The 22,734-nt window shown below is 46.0% G+C and overlaps 1 protein-coding gene across 2 annotated transcripts in view; it reads left to right on the top strand.

Moving 5' to 3' along the window:
* Window positions 1–22,734, top strand: part of Tom70 (translocase of outer membrane 70) — a 48,517-nt gene that overhangs the window by 24,071 nt on the left and 1,712 nt on the right. For both annotated transcript variants that reach the window (XM_037423536.2, XM_037423535.2), the window contains exons 8-10: window positions 2,559–2,744; window positions 5,348–5,445; window positions 18,232–18,354. In XM_037423536.2, the coding sequence (XP_037279433.2) occupies window positions 2,559–2,744; window positions 5,348–5,445; window positions 18,232–18,354 (407 nt within the window). The remainder of the gene's footprint in view (window positions 1–2,558; window positions 2,745–5,347; window positions 5,446–18,231; window positions 18,355–22,734) is intronic.

Below are 22,734 nucleotides of genomic sequence, written 5' to 3'. Positions count from 1 at the left end.
AAAAGAGAAGAAACACGCACGCAAAAGCAACGCGGCTCACGTCGGTGAGCGACAACACTTGCAGAGAAAGTGACTGTGAAGAGGAAGGGGCAGAAGGGGGCGCTCTTTTGCGCTGCCCTCTAGGAACCAGTTACTCAAGGGGAAGGGGGTATGTAAGATTAGAAAGCGCACCTCAGCGCCATAAGAAAAGGGAGAGGGAGAATATAAAGAAGACACAAAAGAAAAGAAAAGGGCGAGACGTTCGCGGAGCTGCGGAGCGCTCCGCTGTCGGTGGTAGCCAAGCGGCGCACGTGCAGCGACCTTTCCTCCGGAAACAACGCGTGCCGTCTGCTTTGCCCGCGTTGCTGGAGGGCGCGTGGCGGGAGTTTTGAACTGCTAAATACAGTTCTCGCGTTGCGCGCCGTCTCAAATTCGCGTTGTGCACTGTCGTGACATCGGCTCAAATTTTTACTTCCTAACAAAATTTGTTCGTTATAAACCATAACAGGCAAATTTTGCCTCGTTAAAACGAGGTTTTGAATACATTGCTTTGTATGGGGACTTTCAAGGGGAATTAGGGTTTGCTCGTTATATCCATTATTTTGTTATAGCCAGTCTTGTTATAACGAGGTTTAACTGTATATATATATCTGTGTGTACGCGCGCACGATGAATGGCGGTGGCGGCGGCAAAAAAAAATTCAGCGGAGACTGTCCATGTAATTGCTTTCGCAATAAAAAAAAAACAAAGCTAAACGTCGGCGGGGCCACACTATGCGCGCTTGGTGAAACTATGCACGTGCGTATGGAGTCGAAAACGAAGAGCGAACGACACGAACACAGACACCGCACAAAACTGTTTTGTAAAGCGCCAATCATAGGCAACGCAGCCTCAGATATGTCACGCTAACTAAACGTGTGGCACTGCAAATGCGCAAAAGTAGTTGTGTTTTTTTTTTTTTTTCCGCTGGGGGAAAGGGGGCACGTCCGCGCATGCGGCTGCGAGAACGGCGGCAATGCCGGCTCGCGGGGTGCACGCCCGCCTGCCCACACCCGTGCAAGCGGGATGGTGAGAGCGACCTGGTGCGCCGTGCGTGCCGCCGCCGCTTCGCGCTTTGTCGACGACGGGGCAGCCGCGGAAGATGCACGCTTGTACCAAAATGCCAAAATGCAGAGCAAAATTTCTAGATTGTCCGTCGGGAAAATTCGTTATATCAAGGTTGTCTCCCGCTGTTACTTTGTTGCATAGAGGTCGAAAATACATGTGCCTTCTATGAAGCAATGGTGGGGAATAGAAAAACTTTGTTATATCGAGGAATTCGTTATAGAAAGGTTCGTTATAAGCAGGTTTAACCGCCTGTAAAGGTGGTTTCACTGCAACATAGGTGTGCGAAACAGTGAAAGTACATATTCAAGGAAAATTCGCTTTGCCGTGAAGTCCCTCTTCAAATTTAATGGGGCCCTGCAACACTTGCTGAACATAGTTAGAAAACGCTACCGATCGACAGTCTAGGCTACCGAGAACACGCGAGGCAAATGTTATAGCGCAGCACATAGACTGTAATTCACAATAAATTTTCAAAGCTATATAATGCTTTATTTTCTCAGCAAATGACACTACAAGCTCAGAAATCACTTGTCACAGCCAAGAAGGAATATACGACTCTGGTCACAGCCATTGGCTGATTTCAGCATGGTGTGCTCGTCGTTGCCGGGGCCGCCGCTTGTCCATGAGTACATGCGCGATCGCACTGAAAAGCCGCGTATTCGAAGAAAGAAAAAAAAAGAGGTGTTCAAGGTCACGAGGTGCATGTGACATATTTTCTTTCGCCATGCCTTTCCTCCCTGCTTAATTTCCAGCTATTTTGTCGGGACAAGAAGAGAGAATGCAATTGCAGCGTGCGACAAATTTCTGGAACTCCGCTCGTACTGAACTGATTCTAGAAACTTTGCGGCGGTAAATTTGTGAGGCAGCAAGCCCGTTTACTGGCTCCATGGCTACTTGAAAAAGTGTTGCAGGGCCCTTTTAATGGCACATGTTACCCTCAAATCAACTGTTTATTTTATTTTAAGCTTGTTATGATGGTTTGCATGATCCGAGTATAATAAATTTTAAAACATTAAGTATCTTACAGGTTATCACTCGCATCCTACCCAAAATACTACTCAAGGTTGTTTTGACTTCCTTTGAACAAAAAAAAAAATGGCATTTGCATTGAGCCCCTATTTCCATTCAAAAGAAATATTGTGCATGTAGCTAGGTCATGATAAATATTCCCTTTTTTATATGTCATATATACCATTGGAATTTTATTCGAAATTATTGGATCAAAATCACTATTCGCTTCGAATTCGCTTCAAACCGAAAATTCACTATTCGCACAAGCCTACCCACTGTACATCGAGAAGGCTCCTGTCCCACTGTTACTTTCTTCGTCCTTGTGTTTCTGTGATGTTTTCAAGATGACTATTACCGCACCTTTGTGTCCAGAGGTTTAATCAATGTGAGTTCTTCTAACGCAATGCCCAGCAAAATTGTTCTCTCGATTTTTCTAACAAATATTGCGGTGTGGTGCGCAGGACATGGAGCGGAGCGTGTCACTCCGACCGGACTTCCCGTCGGCAGCGGCTCAGCGCTGTTACGTGCAGTACAGGTATGGGGCAGCCACCAAGGATGCCAACAAGCAGATGGAGGCACTGCAGGACTTTGAAAAAGTCCAACAGATGTTTCCCAACTGCCCCGAGTGCTACTTCCTTCATGCTCAGGTGAGAAGGACTCCCCGTTTGTCTTAGAGCTTGCCCTACTTCCGAACCTGGAATGCGCTTGCTATGCACTTCCAGTGCCCTGCTGTTTGTTAGTCTGGTATGATTTTGTGATTGTCATTTGCTGTCAGTGGATACTGTATTTACCCAATTTTAATGTGCACCCAATTTTTCGGTATTTTGAAGCACGAAAATGAAACGCACCTAGATGTAATGTTGATCAGTTGCTCTAAAAAAAAAACTGTGGCATTTTTATGTGGTCAGTCATAAAATAGGACAGTAGCCAAAATTTGCTTCATAAAAAGGAACATTTATTTTCTTTGCAGTTCATCTTGTTTTTCGATCCAATTTTCAGTAGCTGTAAAGGTTGGTTAACCGCTCAAAAGCCTTTTTTTTATTGCTAGTGACTTGCAGCTAGACCAAACCTGACTAAACCAAGAGGAACCTACATTGCCATTTAAATGGGTAATAGTGGCCAAACAAATTACACCGTCTCCCGCTAAAGGACACCATGAGGCGATGCGAAACAGCACGGGTGTGCACACCGCGTTAGCATACCACGGCTCTTACAAAGCCACTTACGCAAGCCCGGACACGCTAGCACGTGCCAGCGCGTTCCGACTAGAATACAACGGGTTGGTTTATCGCGCATCTGCAGAATCGCGTTCCCCAGTGCCATCACATGATTTCAGAGTGTAAGGGGGAGAGGCCACAGCGTCTTGCCCAGCCCCTTGCACAGGCCGGAATGGGCTAGCGCGTGAGCGCTTTCTGGCAGTGCTTGGGCCAGCTGTTGCGCATGTGCAATGAAGGTGGGCACGCACACCGGAATGAACTCCGCCATCAGCTGCTTCGCATGTAAAAAATCGAGTGTGTAGCAGCAGACGACTGCCGATTCGTGAGCAAAGTGTGCACGGCCTTAACACAGCAGTGCCACTGGGAGCAGTTCAGCATAAAAGCTTTGTGCTTTTTCAGTATCTTAGGTCACTCTAGCTCCCGTGTTCTTGACCATCTTGTCCTTCTTTCTCACTGTTCATGCGGGCAAAATAGATTTTTCTTTCTTTTTCTCTTTTTTAGGCACTGTGGGTGGGCTTTCAGTTGAACAATTTTGATACAGTGTAGCTCAGATATTACAATTGCCAAAACAAGTGTTTTGCTGCAGTAAGCTTCTTTCTCTTTTTATTGTTGCAATCATGTACTTACCCCTGGCTGCATTACCCCTGCAAGCGGCACTGTGTTGTAGATTTCATAAGATGCTTATGAAACACGCCGAGTGCTGAGAAATGTGAACAATCTGGCACTACCTTTCTTTTGCGTCCAGACGTTCAGCCTTATAACGTTTACGATCAGTTTGGTGTAAAAGTTAGCTTACCATCATTCATACAAATTTAGTAATATGAGAATATTTTATGTGCTCCCGAAGGAATTCGCATTTGGGAGATTTTACTGCATTCTTAGGATGGCTGCCATTTGTAACCTAAAGCCGTAGTAGGGTTCAATTAACTTATATGCAATGAAAAAGTGACAGCAAAGTGCACATTTCGTTCAGTTCTTTTGATGGGGGGTTTTTTGCTCACTGTCAGCAACACTAGTACAGCGTACTCCGCTAACAGTGATATATCGCTTATAATGATCAAATTTTTCAGCTTTCTCAATCTTCCCATTACATTCATGTGAAGGGACCCCGCCGCGGTGGTCTACTGGCTAAGGTACTCGGCTGCCAACCCGCAGGTCGCAAGATCGAATCCCGGCTGCGGCGGCTGCATTTTTGATCGAGGCGAAAATACTGTAGACCTGGTGCTTAGATTTGGGTGCACGTTAAAGAACTCCAGGTGGTCCGAATTTCCAGAGCCCTCCACTACGGCATCTCTCATAATCATATGGTGGTTTTGGGTCGTTAAACACCACAAATCAATCAGCATTCATGTGAAGGGATACCCTAAGAATGATAAATTGATCTTTTTGACATACTGGATACAATAGAATTCTGGCCGCCCGGAGTGTGCCTCGTACTAAATTCCTCTGATAGCACGATAAGAATACTTTTAAGAAAAGGACATGAAAACTAGGGATGGGCAAAAGTTTGAGCTCTTCAAATGCTAGAATAATTATGTAGGCATACTTTGACACAATTTCAAATTAGTCAAAATTTTGAAGTATTCTCCTTTTAGTAATAAACATATATTAACATTGGAAAAGGAACTACGACGGACATATTCATTAAAAGTAAGAATTCCCTTTACATTAAAATGAGAAAAACGCGATGTCTCGGATCCCATTTGGACCCTTCCTCATGACTGCAGCTTGAAGTTGCTATGCTATGAAACCACCTATTCAGGGGAAATCTGCTCTGCAACAAACACTCTGAAGCACATGCATCAATTCTCAGCAGAAAACATTGCAGGTTGAGAAGAACGGTACTCCTTGCCCTTTTATTAAAAAAAAAAAGCCTCTCATGATCGGACTAGTTTCTTAGCTTCCTCAGAGTCACCTTGTAAGTAGAAAACTGAGTTGAGGTGTGACACAGTTTAGGGCATCATGTGTTTGATATGTACATCACTCGCATTTTAAAACAATTTTATTTTTATTTTTTCTCTGCATTTGTGCAGATCCTTTCAGAGAACAAGGAGTTTGAGAAAGCAGAAGAGAACTTTCTAAAGGCTCAGAAGGCAGATCCTACGGATCCGAACGTACCAGTACATCTTGGGTAAGTCTATCTCTCTCTGCTTCCAAATGTTTTGGAACAACATTCTGTGAGATACCTTGACAAATCAGTAGCGTGATTGTTTTAGAATGTTAATGTTGTGCTTAAGGGGGGACGCGTGTCTTGGCGACAAAAAAACGTCAAAAATATTTATTTTTCAATTTGGTGATTTTCGTTATCTTCATATCATTCCTCACCTGCCAGCAAAAAATGAACTCGAAATGACGCGTCGTTGAGCCAAAAAATGTCGTGTTTATTCATTCCAGCACTTAATTTCGCTTTCGAAATCACCAAAGACAGCCCCCTTTTGCGTTGCTCGGATCGCGTTAACCACTCATCGAATCGCGGCCATGTTAGTCTCGTTTGAAAGAGCTTCTGTTGAGCTCGCTTTCCCGCCAGGAACGCACCTTCAATGCTGCAGCCAATCTGCGCTACCAGACAAATACCGTATTTACTCGATTCTACCGCGCCCTCGATTGTAACGCGCACCCGATTTCCACCGCGAAAAAAAAAAAAACGTAAGACATCGATTGCAACGTGCACCCATTTTTTTTCGCTGGCCCGCACGATCACACCACTCGAAAAAACGATTCCTTTCGGGATTGTCTTTCATTTAAATATGAGGTACGGGCGAAGCTTGTGCCCATCTGACGTGTAACAGAGCATTGCCGTCACTGTAGTTTTACCGTGGACCGATGTCAGCACACGAACTTGCTTTGCCCCCTTCTTCTCGACAGTTGTGGTGCCAGGCATGTCGAAGTAAAGAGGCGTCTGATCGGCATTCCAGATTTGCCCAAGCAGGTAGCCGTTGTTGCGCCGCAAGTTTAGGACGAACCTCTGAAAACTGTAAAGCTTTTCATCGTACTTCTCCGCAAAAGTTTTCGCATATGCATGTTCCCCTTCGGAGGGAAGAGCCTTTCCTCTTCATATAGTTAATTAGCCAGCACCTGCTCGCTTTAAACTGGCTCCGCATTAGACTTCTTTCTAAGACTAATTGCATAGCTCGCACTTGGAGCAGTTCTGTCGTCACGGGCCGCTGTGCCGCTCGCTCCTCAAGCACATACTCGCGGAGCAGCTCTTTAATTTGCGGAAACCGACCCTGCTGTGGTTCACTGAAGCCTTTGCGTGAAGCTTTGCTGTCGACAATCTTCTGCTTTTGTTTCCGCCGATCCCGCACGCACGTTTCGGGAACGACCGCGATGCGGCCCGATTTCCGTCCGTTTCTGCACACGCGATGACTTTTTTTTTAAAAGCGGCATCGTGGTGCACTCGAGTTTTTGGAGTCGGCCCTTTCACGTCGTCGATGCTAATGCACTACTAGATGACGAACTCCTCAGCACACGTACGAAGTGCTGCACATGGTAAACACATAGGCAGAAATAGCAGACGCACCATGTTGACGCACGTAGGGGGCGGCCATTTTGGATTTGCGATGGCAATAGATTGACCGTAATTTTTTTGTTCGTACTCGATTCTAACGCGCATGCGATTTATGAACTCGCTTAACCGGAAAAAAGGTGCGCGTTAGATTCGAGTAATTACGGTAAAAGCGACAGAATCGGGTGGTATCATTGGTCCATAGCAGTCACATGAGTGAACAGCGGCTTGTGATTGGAGGCGCGGGGACTGACAACACGGGTGATCACGCGCACGTGGCCGCAATCACACGCGTTGTCACCACAATTTCGGAAGTTTTGTAGTTTTGCGACCGAAATCTAGTTGCCGAACTGTGCTCGAAAGTTCCGCACACTTCACAAATTCAGCAAGCAATGCAAAAAATGTGCTGTGCAGCCCAAGGAGTCATCGCAGCCAGCGCAGGCTACGTCGGCAGAGCCGAGCGGGGCAGGAGACCAACAGTCGCTGCGATGCAGCAGCCCAACACAAAGGCAGCCTTCAATCGCTACAACTTCTACAATTCTACAACTGCCGACAAAGATATCTGCAGATCTCGGCGGAAGAGCGCAACGGATTCCGCGACGAAGTGGCGTTGCAACACAAGCGATCACAACGGCGACCACGGTGCTGTCGGAATCAGCTGATTGTGGTGATACTTCAACAATGCGCCAGGCAACAATGCCGCCGCTTGTGATTAAGACAGCAGAGAATGCTGCTGCAGCAGATCTCATAGCCGAAGAAAGCGTAGCGGCGACTGTGACCGCTGCCTGCAGTACTTAAGTATGCGCGATCAAGCTGTGAGGATAGACACGACATTTTTGACATCAGCTGACCGAGAACTCATCGAGCGTCGCGCTCAGCAAAAAGCAGTGGAACTTGCCTCGGTCTCGGCAACCGATCCCGAAACTGAGTGTTCTCGCGAGTCAGCACGGCACCGAAAGTTCGTCAGCCTCGACGTATACCATGGTTGACCTCGACATGGTGAACAGTTTACTAAGCAAACATTCTGCTTGCCGAGTGTGCCGTGGTCAGTTGACCATCGAACGCGACGCGCGTGAGTACGGGGTAGCTGTGCTGGAGCTTCACTGCAGCAACTGCGGAGAAGTTGATCGAAATGGAGCTCGCGACGGGTTGGTGGCAGCAGTAACTGCAACGCATTCGAAATCAACGTTCGCACGGCACGTGCCGTTCAGAGCACTGGACTGGAATGGTCAGACAGCTCTGAATGACATCTTTGCCGCTATCGGTGTTTCACATCGGGGCCTTCACACGAAAACGTACCAAGAGTACTTGAAAATGAAGCTTCAGCCAGCAGCAACAAGAGCTTGTGCCGAACATTTGACTAAGTGTGCCACAGGGGTAAAGTGCCTCTACAAGGACCTCAATTTCGGCAACCCCGGAAATATTGCCATCTCTTTTGATGGAAGCTAGCACACAAGAGGACACACCCCTCACATTGGAATAGCCACTGTGGTAGAAGTTTTTTCAGGTTATGTGCTAGACTATGTTGTGCTTTCTAATTTTTGCCTCGGCTGTGAATGTGGTCCAAAACCCGAGAGCCAAGAGTACTCTGAATGAAAAGGTAAACATTCATGCCAGAAAAATACCTCATGCAAGGCTGGCCAAATGGAAGTAGAGGCAGCAATGATTTTATTTCAGTGCTCCCTTTCGTTTCATGGCCTCAGGTACGCCACCATGGTTTGTGATGGTGACAGCCGGTCGTTCAGTGCTGTCAAAGAAGCTAAGGTGTACGGCTTCATAAATGTTGAAAAAGAAGACTGCTCGAACCATGTGCAGAAGCGCATGGGGATTGCGCTTCGGAACCTCGTGCAGAAGCACAAAGGGGACAGCAGCGAGCGCATCAGTGGCAAGGGCTGCCTCACGGGTGACCTCATCACAATATTGACGAGTTATTACGGCTGGGTTTTGAAATCCCATTCTGGGAATGTGGATGAGATGCACAAGGCTGTGTGGGCTATGTATCATCATGTGACATCTACTGACGAGAAATCAAACCACAGCTTCTGTCCACACAGCCCCGAGTCTTGGTGCAAGCATAAAGCTGCCATGGCAAAAAATGAGCCCATCCAAAAAAGCAAGTACAATTCGCCAGAGGCTGTGAGCAATGCACTGCGTCCTGTTTATGAATGCTTGTCTGGCAAGAAGCTCCTGCAGAGATGCACCAGAGGGAAGATGCAGAATGCGAATAAGGCCTTGCATTCGGTCATTTGAAACCTCTCACCAAAGGACAAGAATGCGTCGTTGTTCGCCATTGAGACTGCCATGGCTGAAGCTGTTATGCGTTTCAACTTAGGGAACAAGGAATCTAGTTCGCTTATTTTGCGTGAACTGCAGCTAGATCAAACATGCACAGGTAACCAGCAGGCAATTGAGAAAGACTATCGCCGTCAGCTCGGAGAGGAGACGTGCATCTTCAGCGGCGTTCCAGGCAGCCGCAAAGAAGGAAGCACAAGCAGAAGCCTGCTTCAGACTACTTCACAGGGGCTTTCTGAGTGATTATGAATACAAGTGCTGTGGCTTTTGTCGTGATCCCACCGCTGATCACCAGTTGTTGTGATCCCGGGGTGCTGTGGTAGCGTGGTGTAGCTTCGGGTTGAGGAAACGACCGCTTACAAGATGGGGATACGAAAAACAAACAAGGTTTATGGCACTATTTACAAATATTTACAGCATGAAGTTAAGAGTTCGCAAACCACGAACGTGGTGGTTGAACCTTTTCTTGGTTCAGAGCCTTCACAAACTACGAACGTGGTGGTTGAACCTTTACTGGGTTCAGAGCCTTCACAAACTACGAACGTGGTGGTTGAACCTTTACTGGGTTCAGAGCGACGTCCTGCACTCTGCGGCGCCGTTATAAGTCCTGTCGGGCTCCTCCTTCTTCAGTGGAACACCAATCACATACACACACAACAGGTGAGGGGTACGAGCATGCACGGCGCACGTGAACAGCCAATTTCGAGTCAAGATCACTGCACTTAAAGGTGGCGCCAGAGGGGCTCTTGCTCGTCGTGTGTGTCACTGGTCGAGGGGTCCCAAGCTTCGGACAGCAGAGATCAAACGGTCCGCCAACCTCTCTGCTCAATTAGCAGGGCACTTTGTGGCGGCGGTCGCCGTTTCTACAAAGGAAGACGCTGTCTTTGTTGTCCCCTCTGGAACGGCTTACCGCTTCGTGGCGACGTGACGTCTCATCCGCCGGCTAGCAGTGACAATACCTGGCGGGCATAAGCATTCGGCGAGTCGGCTACTTGTTTGAGGGTCAAAAGAGCGCCGCTCCCCCGTCAGATCTCGACGCTGGTTCCAAGAAAACCTGGGTTCCAGGCGTGGGAACGCGGCCCGGCTACGCTTCTCAGCGACAGCATGGCGCCTACCGATGGCGGTCGTAACAGCTTCCCCCTCGCCAGATGAGTCACGGAGGGCAGCGGTCAACACTGCTGCTCGCAGGGACGACGAAAGGGTCAGTAGTTGAATGCCAAGAACTGGCCTTCGCTTGTGGCATGGTCCGGGTGATCGCCGAATCTTCGACAGCATCTCTGATACTCGACCACATGTACAAGTAAGCACTCGGCCCCCTTCGATCAAACCAAGCCAAAAGAGGGATGGAAACCAATTTTCATTTCCTAGCTTTAACAAAAGCTCACACTCAAAACTCTCAGGACTCACTTGAGCTGAAAAACCGGACGTGCTACCTTACAAATTTACATAAGATGCACGAAAAAAACTAAAATATCAATTTTGATACAGAAAGAGCACCCCAGAATGGCGGCTGAGCGTGTCAACGTTTCCATTCAATTTGCCCTTCTTTTACCTAATGCCAAAATTGTATTTTCGAAGAATCAAGCTCTGCCTCACAAGGCGACTATTCTTTTAAGTCACGGTTTGCAGCCAAGTAAGGGGAAAATGCTCTGTCCCTACTTTAAATTTAGCACCTCTGAGATAACCTGCAACTGATGAATGGCCTACACAAGGCAAGCGCATTCATTTCCTGAAGCGCAGTACGTTATCTCACGAGAGCCCAAATTCTGGTGCAAGCAGAACGCATCATACTCGTTGCCACTGTCGTCGAGACATATAACGGCAGACTCTTTCTTTTTGTCGCTGACTACTTTCATCGGTTCTGTCCCGCTGAGAGCATCAGTCAGGAACTCGGATTCAGTGAGCGCTAATTTTGTCCGAACGTCCGTCTTTGTTTACGGCCGCCCATAATTGTCTACCACTGAGACATAAAGCTCACCAGCCTCCCAAAATCTTAACCTACACTGTGACCTAACGGTCTACCTCAACGTTTAGGGAAAGCTTGATAATCTGCTCATGATCACTAGATGAATCATTCTTCAAAGAAGACAATGACAAAAAATGTAACAAACACTGCCTTCTAGCAGGTTTGTTCAGTTAGTTACCTGCCTTTGCTAACGCATTTGATTGAAAAAACCACTGAGTTCTTCTGAGCATTTTCAATTACTCTCAGTTCTACAGCGTTGCAGAATACACAGCACTACTAACCAAAAGCTTAGGCCTTCACACATGGTCTAAACGTTCATCCTTACATTACGTTGCAACACACCGTGTACAACACAAAAATAATGCTAAGTGCAATACTCATCAAATGCACCTCACAATAATTGCATAGGGTTTCGCTAAAACTGTGCACCAATGGCTCTCAATTCTCATAACGCGCAACGACAACTGCACTGTGTTGCGCCAAACTTAACCATTTTACGAAATCATCTGGTCTATGTTAATATCTTCTTCCTTAAATGCCAATTCACGCCACATCCACATGACAGTAAAGGCATACGATATTAAACTAAACCTTTGAAACACTAAAAAAAAACAACAATTTTTTTTTTAGTTTTTACCTTCTCGGTATATTCGTACAAATGATTAATGGACTTCAATTTTCAGCCTTTAGTTCGGTGGTTTTCCTTTTCAAAAATTTACTCTGCATCATGTGACTTACAAACTCAAACCGACCAATATGCCTCTCCAATTCAATAATCAGTGGCCATACTTAACACGCACGTGCAACCATTGTTAAAACTGACCGCCCCCTTTTCTCAACTAGATTCCTCTGAATCGCACACGATGGGGTCGTGGTCCCGGCAGTTTTGGAGCACGCCCGAGGCTACAAAATGCACAAACACTAAGCAGTGCACTTCCGTCACACCTAATTTTACCCTTCGGCCTATTCCCCGTAGGAATTTGAAAGTGACGCCAGTAGCTCGGAGGGAGCCTGTGCCATTTTCTCTTTGTATTCAACCCTGCGCGGTATTTAGCCACTCTGCCCTTTCGACTTTGACCCTTCGGGCAAGGCCGCTTTCTCGAAGTCGTCGAGCGCAACCGCGCTTTTCGTTCGGGTAACGCACCTCGTTTCCCCCCTCTACACCTGGCTTGCTGCCGCTTGTACCTCTCTGAACGCCACCATTGACGTTTCCTGGAACGGATTGACGGCCTACCCTTTCGTCTTTCGCGGGGCGGTGTGGGACTAGTCCTATGCTTAGGCAGTGCCGAACGCTTTCGCTTCTTCCTTTTTCTGCGATGTTCGCAAATCACCTCGATAATAGGTTTGCACTGCCGAAGCATGGCGTTCTTGCTCTCACCGGCCACTGCGCTATCAATGCCTACATTTGACGATGTCGAACCGTCCTCTTGAGGCATGAAGAAGGTTTCCAGCCTCTTACTGGGCCCATTAGGGCTGCTGGCACCCTCCTCATCCACGCAAGGAGCGTCTTTCGACATCGTCCCCAGCTCCAGACCGGCCACGGCCTCGTTCTCTGGTGCGATCTCTGTTTCTAGCGCTTCATGACGCGCCTCAACTTCCAGCGCTTTGTGACGCGCCTCACTTTCAGACTCCGGTGCGAGTCTTTCTTTCTTTTTGCTAACAGAAGTTCCGAATCTTCTGATCAGCTCTGCTTTGATAACTTCATAGTTGTTCGCGTGCTGCTCACTGAGTCGCGCAACAACATCCGCTGCCTCGCAGGGCAGAACCGTGAGTAGCTTGTGAGACCACGTGTCTCGCTCACACTTCAGTTGCCTACACTTTCGTTCAAAGAGTCTAAGATACAGGCCCATATCCCATGATACCTCATATGGCTGCATGTACCTAGACATCTCGAACTCTGCCTCATTTTCGAGAGGTACTCCTCGCTGGGGTCCCATTTTCATACGCAACTCATAGTCTTGTTCGAAAAACTTTCTCTTGAGGCCTTCTCTTTCGTGTTCACTCTTTCCTTCCATCTGAGCTGCTCTTAGTTTTCTTTCGATGATGAGGTCCCATTCTTCACTTAGTTCCTCATCATCAGCCCCCAAATCATTAATCGCTTGAATGATTATGGGTTTTCGTGCCAAACCCTTTGTATCGATCCCCAATTCCTCACACAACAGCAACAAGTCTGACTTCTGCAGCTCCCGTAAGTCCATGATCGTACTGAGTGCTCGCTACTTCCAAAAACAACTTTCCGAAACGGCGAAACTGAGTCTTTCGGCAAAGTTAACTACCAGTTCTAAAATTTACCCTCTTTTAGAACCTGGTTCACTCAAAGGAAAAGCCAAGCACTCACCCATACGTGATCCATGTCTCGAGCCAGCTGCTTCTCCTGGGCCGACTGTTGTTGTCACTTGTAGCTTCGAATCCCACCGATGCCAACCAGTTGTCGCGGCTCGGGGTGCTGAGTCGTATCCCACCGATGCCAACCAGTTGTCGTGGATCCCACCTCTGGTTGACGAAGGAAGAAGCAGGACGTTGGAGGATGCGAAAAACAGAACAGGGTTTATGGCACTATTTACAAATATTTACAGCATGAAGTTAAGAGTTCGCAAACCACGAACGTGGTGGTTGAACCTTTTCTTGGTTCAGAGCCTTCACAAACTACGAACGTGGTGGTTGAACCTTTACTGGGTTCAGAGCCTTCACAAACTACGAACGTGGTGGTTGAACCTTTACTGGGTTCAGAGCGACGTCCTGCACTCTGCGGCGCCGTTATAAGTCCTGTCGGGCTCCTCCTTCTTCAGTGGAACACCAATCACATACACACACAACAGGTGAGGGGTACGAGCATGCACGGCGCACGTGAACAGCCAATTTCGAGTCAAGATCACTGCACTTAAAGGTGGCGCCAGAGGGGCTCTTGCTCGTCGTGTGTGTCACTGGTCGAGGGGTCCCAAGCTTCGGACAGCAGAGATCAAACGGTCCGCCAACCTCTCTGCTCAATTAGCAGGGCACTTTGTGGCGGCGGTCGCCGTTTCTACAAAGGAAGACGCTGTCTTTGTTGTCCCCTCTGGAACGGCTTACCGCTTCGTGGCGACGTGACGTCTCATCCGCCGGCTAGCAGTGACAATACCTGGCGGGCATAAGCATTCGGCGAGTCGGCTACTTGTTTGAGGGTCAAAAGAGCGCCGCTCCCCCGTCAGATCTCGACGCTGGTTCCAAGAAAACCTGGGTTCCAGGCGTGGGAACGCGGCCCGGCTACGCTTCTCAGCGACAGCATGGCGCCTACCGATGGCGGTCGTAACACTTTCATGCATGAAATTTTCATTTTCACAACTTTTTCAGTATTTTGCATTTTTCTCAAGTACAGATTTTTGCATGTTATCAATTTTGAGCACTGTGTTGCTAATACTGATACGATTTTCTTGATCTTTTCTTTTTTGTTTGAATGCTAGGGTATTGAAGTGTGCAAGAAAACCTTGATAAAATGTTTAAGGACATTGTAAAATTTTAAAATTTTCCAGAAATCACCAGTGAAAATTCAGAGCTAGGAGACTGCGACATAGAACCTTCATAACTTTGGGTAAAATTTAGATACTAGCATGAATTTGCATATTTGCACTATTTGAATATTCAGAAATATACAGGTTTAAATATAGCTCTTTTGATGCATTACATTTTATGCAAGTCACATCCCAAATTCATAAAATAAAAGTAGTTGTAACTTTTTTTTGGATTGATGTAAGGAAAATATAACTAAATATTTTTAATCAGTGTACAAAGCCAAATTTTTTCTGAAAAAATCATGTCTCTAAGCCTAATGCTAATATATTTCACTGTCAGGTCCCATGTCCCCCCTTAATCGGTATGCATGACAACATAATGAACCGTCAGTTATGTACAAAGTGGTAGCACAAGCTCAATATAAGGAAAACTGTTCAAACTTGTATCTAAAATTTGGCTTTCCAGCACCGCTAGAGCACAGGTGGCGAGGTTTATATTAATCACATATCCATCTTTTGTGAGTTCAAAGTAAAGGCATCTTTCACTGGGAGATTAAAAATGGCCACCGGAATCTTGTTGGCCAAAACCAAAATCACGACCATACAGGAGCACGAAGGAACACAAAGACAGGACAGGTGCTCACCCTGTCTTTGATGTAAAAGATTTCAAAACATTTATTTTTTTTTTTTCCTGGCCACATTGCGTTATTGAAATTCATGAAACTTGGTACATAGAGCCTCTCATCCCCATAGAGGACAAAGTACTTCATGTTTGCTCATTAAAAACTATGTACTACACCATAGTAAACACTGTCAAAATCTGTGGCACCGTAGCGAGTTGGTGTGGAAATTTCAAGGTGGCATTGCCACCTTCATGTTCTTGGTGCGCATTTTTTAGGCTTGAGTGAATACAGAATTTCAGGTTCAAAGCAAATAGTGTTGTTGGTCAAACGGTTTCAAATCAAATTCAAATACAGTAAAACCTTGTTGACCCTGATCACAGGGGACTGGTGAAAATGTCCGAGTTGACCAAACTTCGGATTATTGAATGGACCATCAATAAAAAAAAAAAATGTACTCGATAAAGATAGACCTGATTTCATGAAAAACTGCGTCACCTTTGTCTGCCTCGTCATTGGAATTCGTAGTACAGTATTACAATCTTCTTTGACCCCATGAGGTGGCGATGTGCACACTCGCTCTCGCAAGATCCGAGTAGAACTGCTCAAGAACAGCGAGGGCTGTGGCAGCCTCCTGCATGGTGCGTTGTCGTGTTGGCTCATCTTGGATGTCATCATCGAAGCAGTGATTCTGATCCTCTTCAAGCACTTCCCATCAGATATCATCGTCAGTCAGCAAACTAGTAACGGCCACACCATCATCAACGTGCACAAACAGCGGCCCGAGAAGGCAACGTGCCCGAGCTGCACACACTACGCACGAAGTCACAACACAAAAGAAATCGGCAGCATAGGTGTAGCCAGCAGCTCGGGTGGCAGTGGCTGCGCAAACTGTCCTGTCCTGTGCGCCAATGCGCATGTGGCGCATTTCGCAGAAACTAGATGCACCGGCGACCCAAGCGCTTCTGCTGGGTGGTGACTAGCACCACCTGGCCTTTTCTCTCTTTATTCACTATCATCACGATCATATTCTGCTGCTGATCGTTCGGTTTCGGTTTCTCCAAAACTGCAGTTATGGAGTCCCTATAGCTCTCTCCGGAATTGTCCAAGTTAACCGGTGTGCATCTAAATACCTCTATATTAACGAGCATTTGACACCATCGAAGTATACACAGTTTTGCCAGGACTGTGCCACGAGTCCGCGTTAACAAATTTTTGAGTTACCAAGATTCAGACAAACGAGCTTTTACTATGTTATATATCACATACTAAAAACAAATGGGCATATTTGTCATGACCTAACTAACCTGCACAATGTAGCATTAAATGTGCCTTCTTTTGCCCTGCACAATATATATATTTATTTTTTAATCTGAAACTAGGCCTGAGCAAATGCCATTTTTTTGGTTCAAGGGAAGTAGAAACTTTACATAAAAATTGGCCCGAATCTACATGTTACACTGTAAATGTCGTCGAAAGACAATAGTCTTGCGTCTGGAGAGAGTGAACAAAACGTTTATGTTCTGCGCCAGAAAATCGGTGAATGGTATTCTGAAGGCGTTAGAGTGCCTCGAGCGTGCAGCGGAAACGAACAAGCGCATCTAGGCACGTTAGACACAAGCGCCATCTGGCAGTTATCTTCAAAAACGAAGCCGCACACGACCACGGAGAAAGTTGCACGCCAGTCTCGGAGGTGATAAGGTGTAAAATGCAAAGCAACAAGCAGGTGCCACCACCATGTCGTCGTAGCAAAGCGTTGGGAGCACCTTCTTGAGCATCTGGTTGCACTGTCAGCGCAGCGCGATAAACGCTACAGTCCTTAGAGTTACTTGTGTGTGCCTCTTCTAGTATAAAGGCAGACATACAAAACATAGACGTGTTGTTATAGCGCCTAGGATATGCGCAATATTTGCTTTTTTAATTGACAATCGCAGAACTATAAACGCTAAACCTTGAGCAATATTGGTAGGCGCTGCGGATAGGGTTGGCCGTTAATGCCGTTTGAGGTATCGTTAGGGCAGACAAAGAGAAAAATGTACAGACAGACCAAAATTTTTTCGTCGAAGGTCCCCAAGAAAGACTATCGTCTTTAATAGAAGGATTTGACCTTCAGTACAATGAAAGTTGTAACATGTAAAATATGTTGTGTGTTAAAATTTACTGTACTTTTAGCACATAAACTTGGATAACAAGGTTTTAAACATAAAAAATGGTTAATCGATGCGAGGATAGGATGTTCAATTAACCTTGAAGTGAAACTTTGTGGCAGTGTGGATTTCCCCTGGATAGCTGTTTTCACGGCTTAACACTCCTGCACTGCAGGGAAAACTTGTTCAAAAAGCTTAGATGTGAATTAAGTTACATCTGAACAGGTACTTTTACGGCTTGGTACCCCTACGCTGCAGTGAAACCACTCTATAAGGGTTCATGTCTATTAATATGCACCTATTTGTTCTTTTTGGATAATGTTTTATATTCAAATTGGAGAAAATTATAATACTTATTGGAATATTAAAGCTATTGAATATTCCCACAAGCCGAGTGTTTTTGGTTTTGTGAAATGGTAATTTTAACACGGAAAATAATGTTTTTCTTAAGTGTCCTTTTAATAGTATTACCGAACGTACAGTCCAAAATTGCATAATGATGATGCAAGGAAAAGCCGCTTTCGAATTCTTCTCCTATCAGGTTATATTATGTTCGCTAGTAAAGAGTTCTGAAAAAGTGTTTTCGTTTTCTTGAATATGATGATAACAGCATAACTAGAAAAAAATAATAAAAATGCGAACACAAAGGTCAAATATTGAAACTCTTAAACCTTCGTCATCAATGCCATCAGCAAATGCTGTTGCCATTGCCGGTATTACCTGCTTTGAAAGTGTGTACTTGTAGTGCGTTCTAATTTCTGTCTTCACAGAAGTTGTCTGTCTTTTTTTTTTTTTTACAGTCTTCTTTGTTGGTTACTGCAGTTGTTTACTTCTACTTGGCCTGTTGCCTGGCAGAACATGTTTTTTACAAATAAGGTTTGTGACTGTTTCCGTTCCAGCATACTGCACCTACAGTGGACGCAGGATTTTGAGAAGGCAGCCGAATTCATGTACAAGGCTATCAGCATGGACGAGAAGTGTCAGTTTGCCTACGAGACCCTCGGTTCTGTTCAGGTCCAGAGGTGGGTGTATGTTCTTGATGTCAAATGAGCCAAGGGTGCAGTAGCTGTGCCAATTCTGCCAATTTTATATAGTTTCCCGTTGTTAGGCCGAGCACATCAAAACCATGACATTTTCTGAAATTGCACCACGCTGAACCGAAATGCCCGACTAGCCTCAAAATTGTCTCAGGTGCGCCCATTTCAGCGAGAAATGGAGGTCACATTGGCCATCTGTACTTTGCGTCATCAATAAAATCAAGCCAGCAGATCGTAACCATAAACTACGGTGTAAATTATATACTCATTATGTCAGGACACTCGCTAGATGTAACATATCAGATAAAGTATAAGAGGAAATATCAATTCTGCGCGCCAATCAGTTTGCTGACAAGAGCAGATACCTGTTGGGGTGACGGCGAAACTTCAAGGCAGAAAAAAAAAATGAGTTGCCATAGCCACCAACACTTCCCGGGAAATGGGAATTTCCTATTCAGAAAACACTGTTCTTGCATGTTAGGAACTTATGCCACATTTTCCCGAAGGTTGGCGGGGCAGCAGCTCTGGCAGCAAAAGAGAGGCATGTTCCATCTAAATCAGGACGTCTGGTGACTTTATACAAAAATATGCAACATATGCCATACAAATAGACAGCTCAATCCAAGCCATGCAAGCTTTGCCGAGTGTAAAGCACTGTCACAAGATTCAGTTTGCCTCTTGAAAGAGTTGTAACACCAAAATTTGGACACCACTTGACGGTTACATCACTTTGATGTGAACATATACCGTATTTACTCGATTCTACCACGCCCTCAATTGTAACGCGCACCTGGTTTTCACGACAAAAAAAAAAAAAAAAACTAAGACATCGATTGCAACGTGCACCCATTTTTCTTGTTGGCCCGCTTGATCACACCACTCGGGAAAACGATTCCTTTTGAAAGCGTCTTCCGTTTAAATATGAGGTACAGGGGAAGCTTGTGCCTATCTGACGTGCAACGGAGCATTGCTGTCACTCTAGTTTTACCGTGGCTCGATGTCAGCACACGAACTTGCTTCGCCCCCTTCTCCTCGACGGTTGTGGTGCCTGGCATGTCGAAGTAAACAGGCGTCTGATCGGCATTTCTGATTTGCCCAAGCAGGTAGCCGTTGTTGTGCCGCAAGTTTAGGAGGAACCTCTGAAGACTCTGAAGCTTTTCTTCGTACTCCTCCGGCAACTTCCGGCATATGCCCATTCGCCTTCGGAGGGAAAAGCCTTTCCTCTTCATAAAGTTAATTAGCCAGCACCTGCTCGCTTTAAACTGGCTCTGCATTAGCCCTTTTTCTAAAGCTAACTGCTTAGCCTGCACTTGGAGCAGTTCTGTCGTCACGGGCCGCTGTGCCGCTCACTGCTTAATCACATACTCGCAGAGCAGCTCTTCAATTTGTGGAAACCGACCCTGCTGTGGTCCACTGAAGCTTTTACGTGAATCTTTGCTGTCGACAATATCCTGCTTTTGTTTCCGCCAGTCCCGCACGCACGTTTCGGGAACTCCGAACGACCACGATGCGGCCCGATTTCTGTTCGTTTCGGCACACGCGATGACTTTTCTTTTAAAAGTAGCATTGTGGTACACTCGTCGTGTTTTTGGAGTCGGCCCTACCATGCCGTCGATGCTAATGTACTACAAGATGACGAACTCCTCAGCACACGTACGAAGTGCCGCACATGGAAAACACATAGGCAGAAATGACCGACGCGCCATGCTAACGCACGTAGGGGGTGGCCATTTTGGAAGTGCTGATGGCAATAGAATGACCATATTCATTTTTTTTTGTACTCGATTCTAACGCGCATGCGATTTATGAACTCGCTTAACCGGGAAAAAAGGTGCGCGTTAGATTCAAGTAATTACGGTAGGTGCCATCTGTACACTATAAGCCACAAATAGAACGTAACAGTACTTTGAGTTATGATGTTTGTTAAAGCACTGACTCTGAAATACTAGAAGCAAAAAACTGTGAGGTCATCTTGCGGGTGCCTTGTATGTCGTGAGTTTTGGCCGAGATATCGGAGACGTGTGCAAGATCAACAACATTTGTAGCGGCACCTGATAATGCAGAGCCTAACCAAAGACCCACAAAAATGACATTGCATTACTCAGCTGCTTACAGACTCTGTACAGCATTGGCATTGTGGTAATTATTAACTCACAGTATCTTCATTGTTTTTTGTTTTGTTTTTTTCGACAAGAACAGGAAAGTGGCAAAAACGTTTTTTTTTTTTTTTTTTTAGGGGCGAAGCTTCTTAGGGCGTGGGCTGTGCGTCCCCTGTAGCCTGTATGTAGCCACCTCTAGTTTAGTTCTTGCAGTGTTCACTAGATGGCGGTACCGTCCCCTGTATGTAGCCACCTCTAGTTTAGTTCTTGCAGTGTTCACTAGATGGCGGTACTGTCTCCTGTATGTAGCCACCTCTCGTTTAGTTCTTTTAGTGTTTACTAGATGGTGGTACTTGTAGCTGATGATGAAAAGATGCAAGATGTTATAAACTAGAAAGCGGTACTTGTAGTTGATGAAAGACGCGAGATCTTATAAAATAGGAATGATGTCACATATGATTGGTTGAAGGCAATCGTTCGATTTAGTGCGGCGACGTACGCTAGGGGGAGCGATGTAATAAAATCGAGTGGGCAAAATGTACAGAGGATTCATGGTTTACCAGGTTTACCTCCGGAGCTTCGCCCACTCATCATCATTCACTTCGTGGATATGGCGGAATTTTTTTCAAAGTATCGTAGTTGAACAGAATGTCACAAGAGGTCGCTACCGATTCCACTGTTGCTGCAGTAGCAGCCGTCAGCAACTGGTTACTCGATACAGTAAAACCTCGTTATAACGAAGTAGGATATAATGAACTAATGGATATAACAAAGCAATTATAATTCCCCTTGAAATTATGATAGATGCCCATGTATAACCTCGTTTTAACGAAGTGAAAATTTCCCAACAATGGATATAACGAACCATTTTTCGTCCACAATGAGCATCTACTGATCATTTTGATATACGTCAATTCTCAATATCTTATAGGGTGCGCGACGGTTTACGTCTCATCACGGCCGCGGTAATTAAAATCTCGCGCCTTGCGCTTCCTGGGAGCCGCTTGCCAACACGCGTGTGGGAGCGAGTCTCCCCGCTTCCCTTCTTCTCTGGAACTAACGGACTCGCCCGCGCAGCAACTCGCGCGAGCGTGCGCATCAGCCGGCCTCCCCTTTCCTGTAGAACTTGTTGACTTCCACGCGCATCTGACCTCCTTCTCCCCTTCAGCTCCGCGCTGGGGCCTCGCGCGCTGCTGGGGCGGTGAAGATTGTGGCTTTCTTCTTTGTCATTTGCTGTGAAAGAGCAACACCACCTTTATCAGTTTCTGCCGCTAAACACGAGATGGACAACGGCAGCGGCAAACTTAAGGTCAAAAATATAACAATCGAGCAGAAGTCGGCAGTGTTGAAAGTCCTTTAGTCTGTCATCAAGAAAAAAAAAAGTGGCCTAAGATTTCGGCGACGTGTGGGTACCGCGGGCAAATCAGGCCCAGACGTTGTGGAACGCTCTCTTTGACGCCGGCGTTGTGCCTGGCTGCAACACTTTCTGCATGCACGTTGGCGCCAATGCGGACACGGTGACAACCGAAGAGTTGTCAGATGCGAAAATTGGGCCCGTGGTGACGGGCGTGCATGACGACAGCGACGAATGTGTCGACACCCCGGAGCCTAATGTTGGCGAACCCAACGTACCAACGCCCACACTAGCGCTGGATGCGACAGACCTACTGTGCCGCTTCTTTGGTGCTCAGGATGACGGCAAGGATGGACTTGAAATAGCTGCTGCAGCTGAAAAAGCAGTCATCCGCGTGAGGAAGAGTCCGTGAAAATCTATTTAGGACTATTTTTCTTCGAAGTGATCTGTCAGCTTGTGTGCTGAAGTGCATTGTTCTTTATTATTTTGCTAGTTTTTTGCCTTCCAACGACCGTTGTTCTCTGCGCGGAGGGCAGCTGTGATATTCGATGGCAAGTACATTCTCTCTTACTGGTTAATTGTCAGTACAAATGAATATTGGCTATACTTAACTAATGACTATAACAAAGTAATTACTACCCCCTTCAACTTCGTTATAACGAGGTTTGACTGTATCTGCAAACGTTAGAAAGCCTGCAGACCAACTAAAGCTCTCTGTCTACTGCTGGGATTGTACTGCGTAGTGGACTGGTAACTGCATCGGCACTCCAATGTGCATTCGTGGGATTGGTATGCTTTTAGGATGCAGCTCTCCTAATCTACACTCAAGTCTTATTATAACAACATTGCATCCTATGCAAAAGAAGTTCGTTAATCCAAAAATTATTTATAAAAGTACATTCTCAACACAAT

This window comes from Rhipicephalus microplus, chromosome 4 (genome assembly GCF_043290135.1).
Source record: "Rhipicephalus microplus isolate Deutch F79 chromosome 4, USDA_Rmic, whole genome shotgun sequence".
NCBI lineage: Eukaryota > Metazoa > Arthropoda > Arachnida > Ixodida > Ixodidae > Rhipicephalus > Rhipicephalus microplus.
The sequence above is the reverse complement of the archived record's forward strand: the minus strand, read 5'-3'. Positions and strand labels throughout refer to the sequence as shown.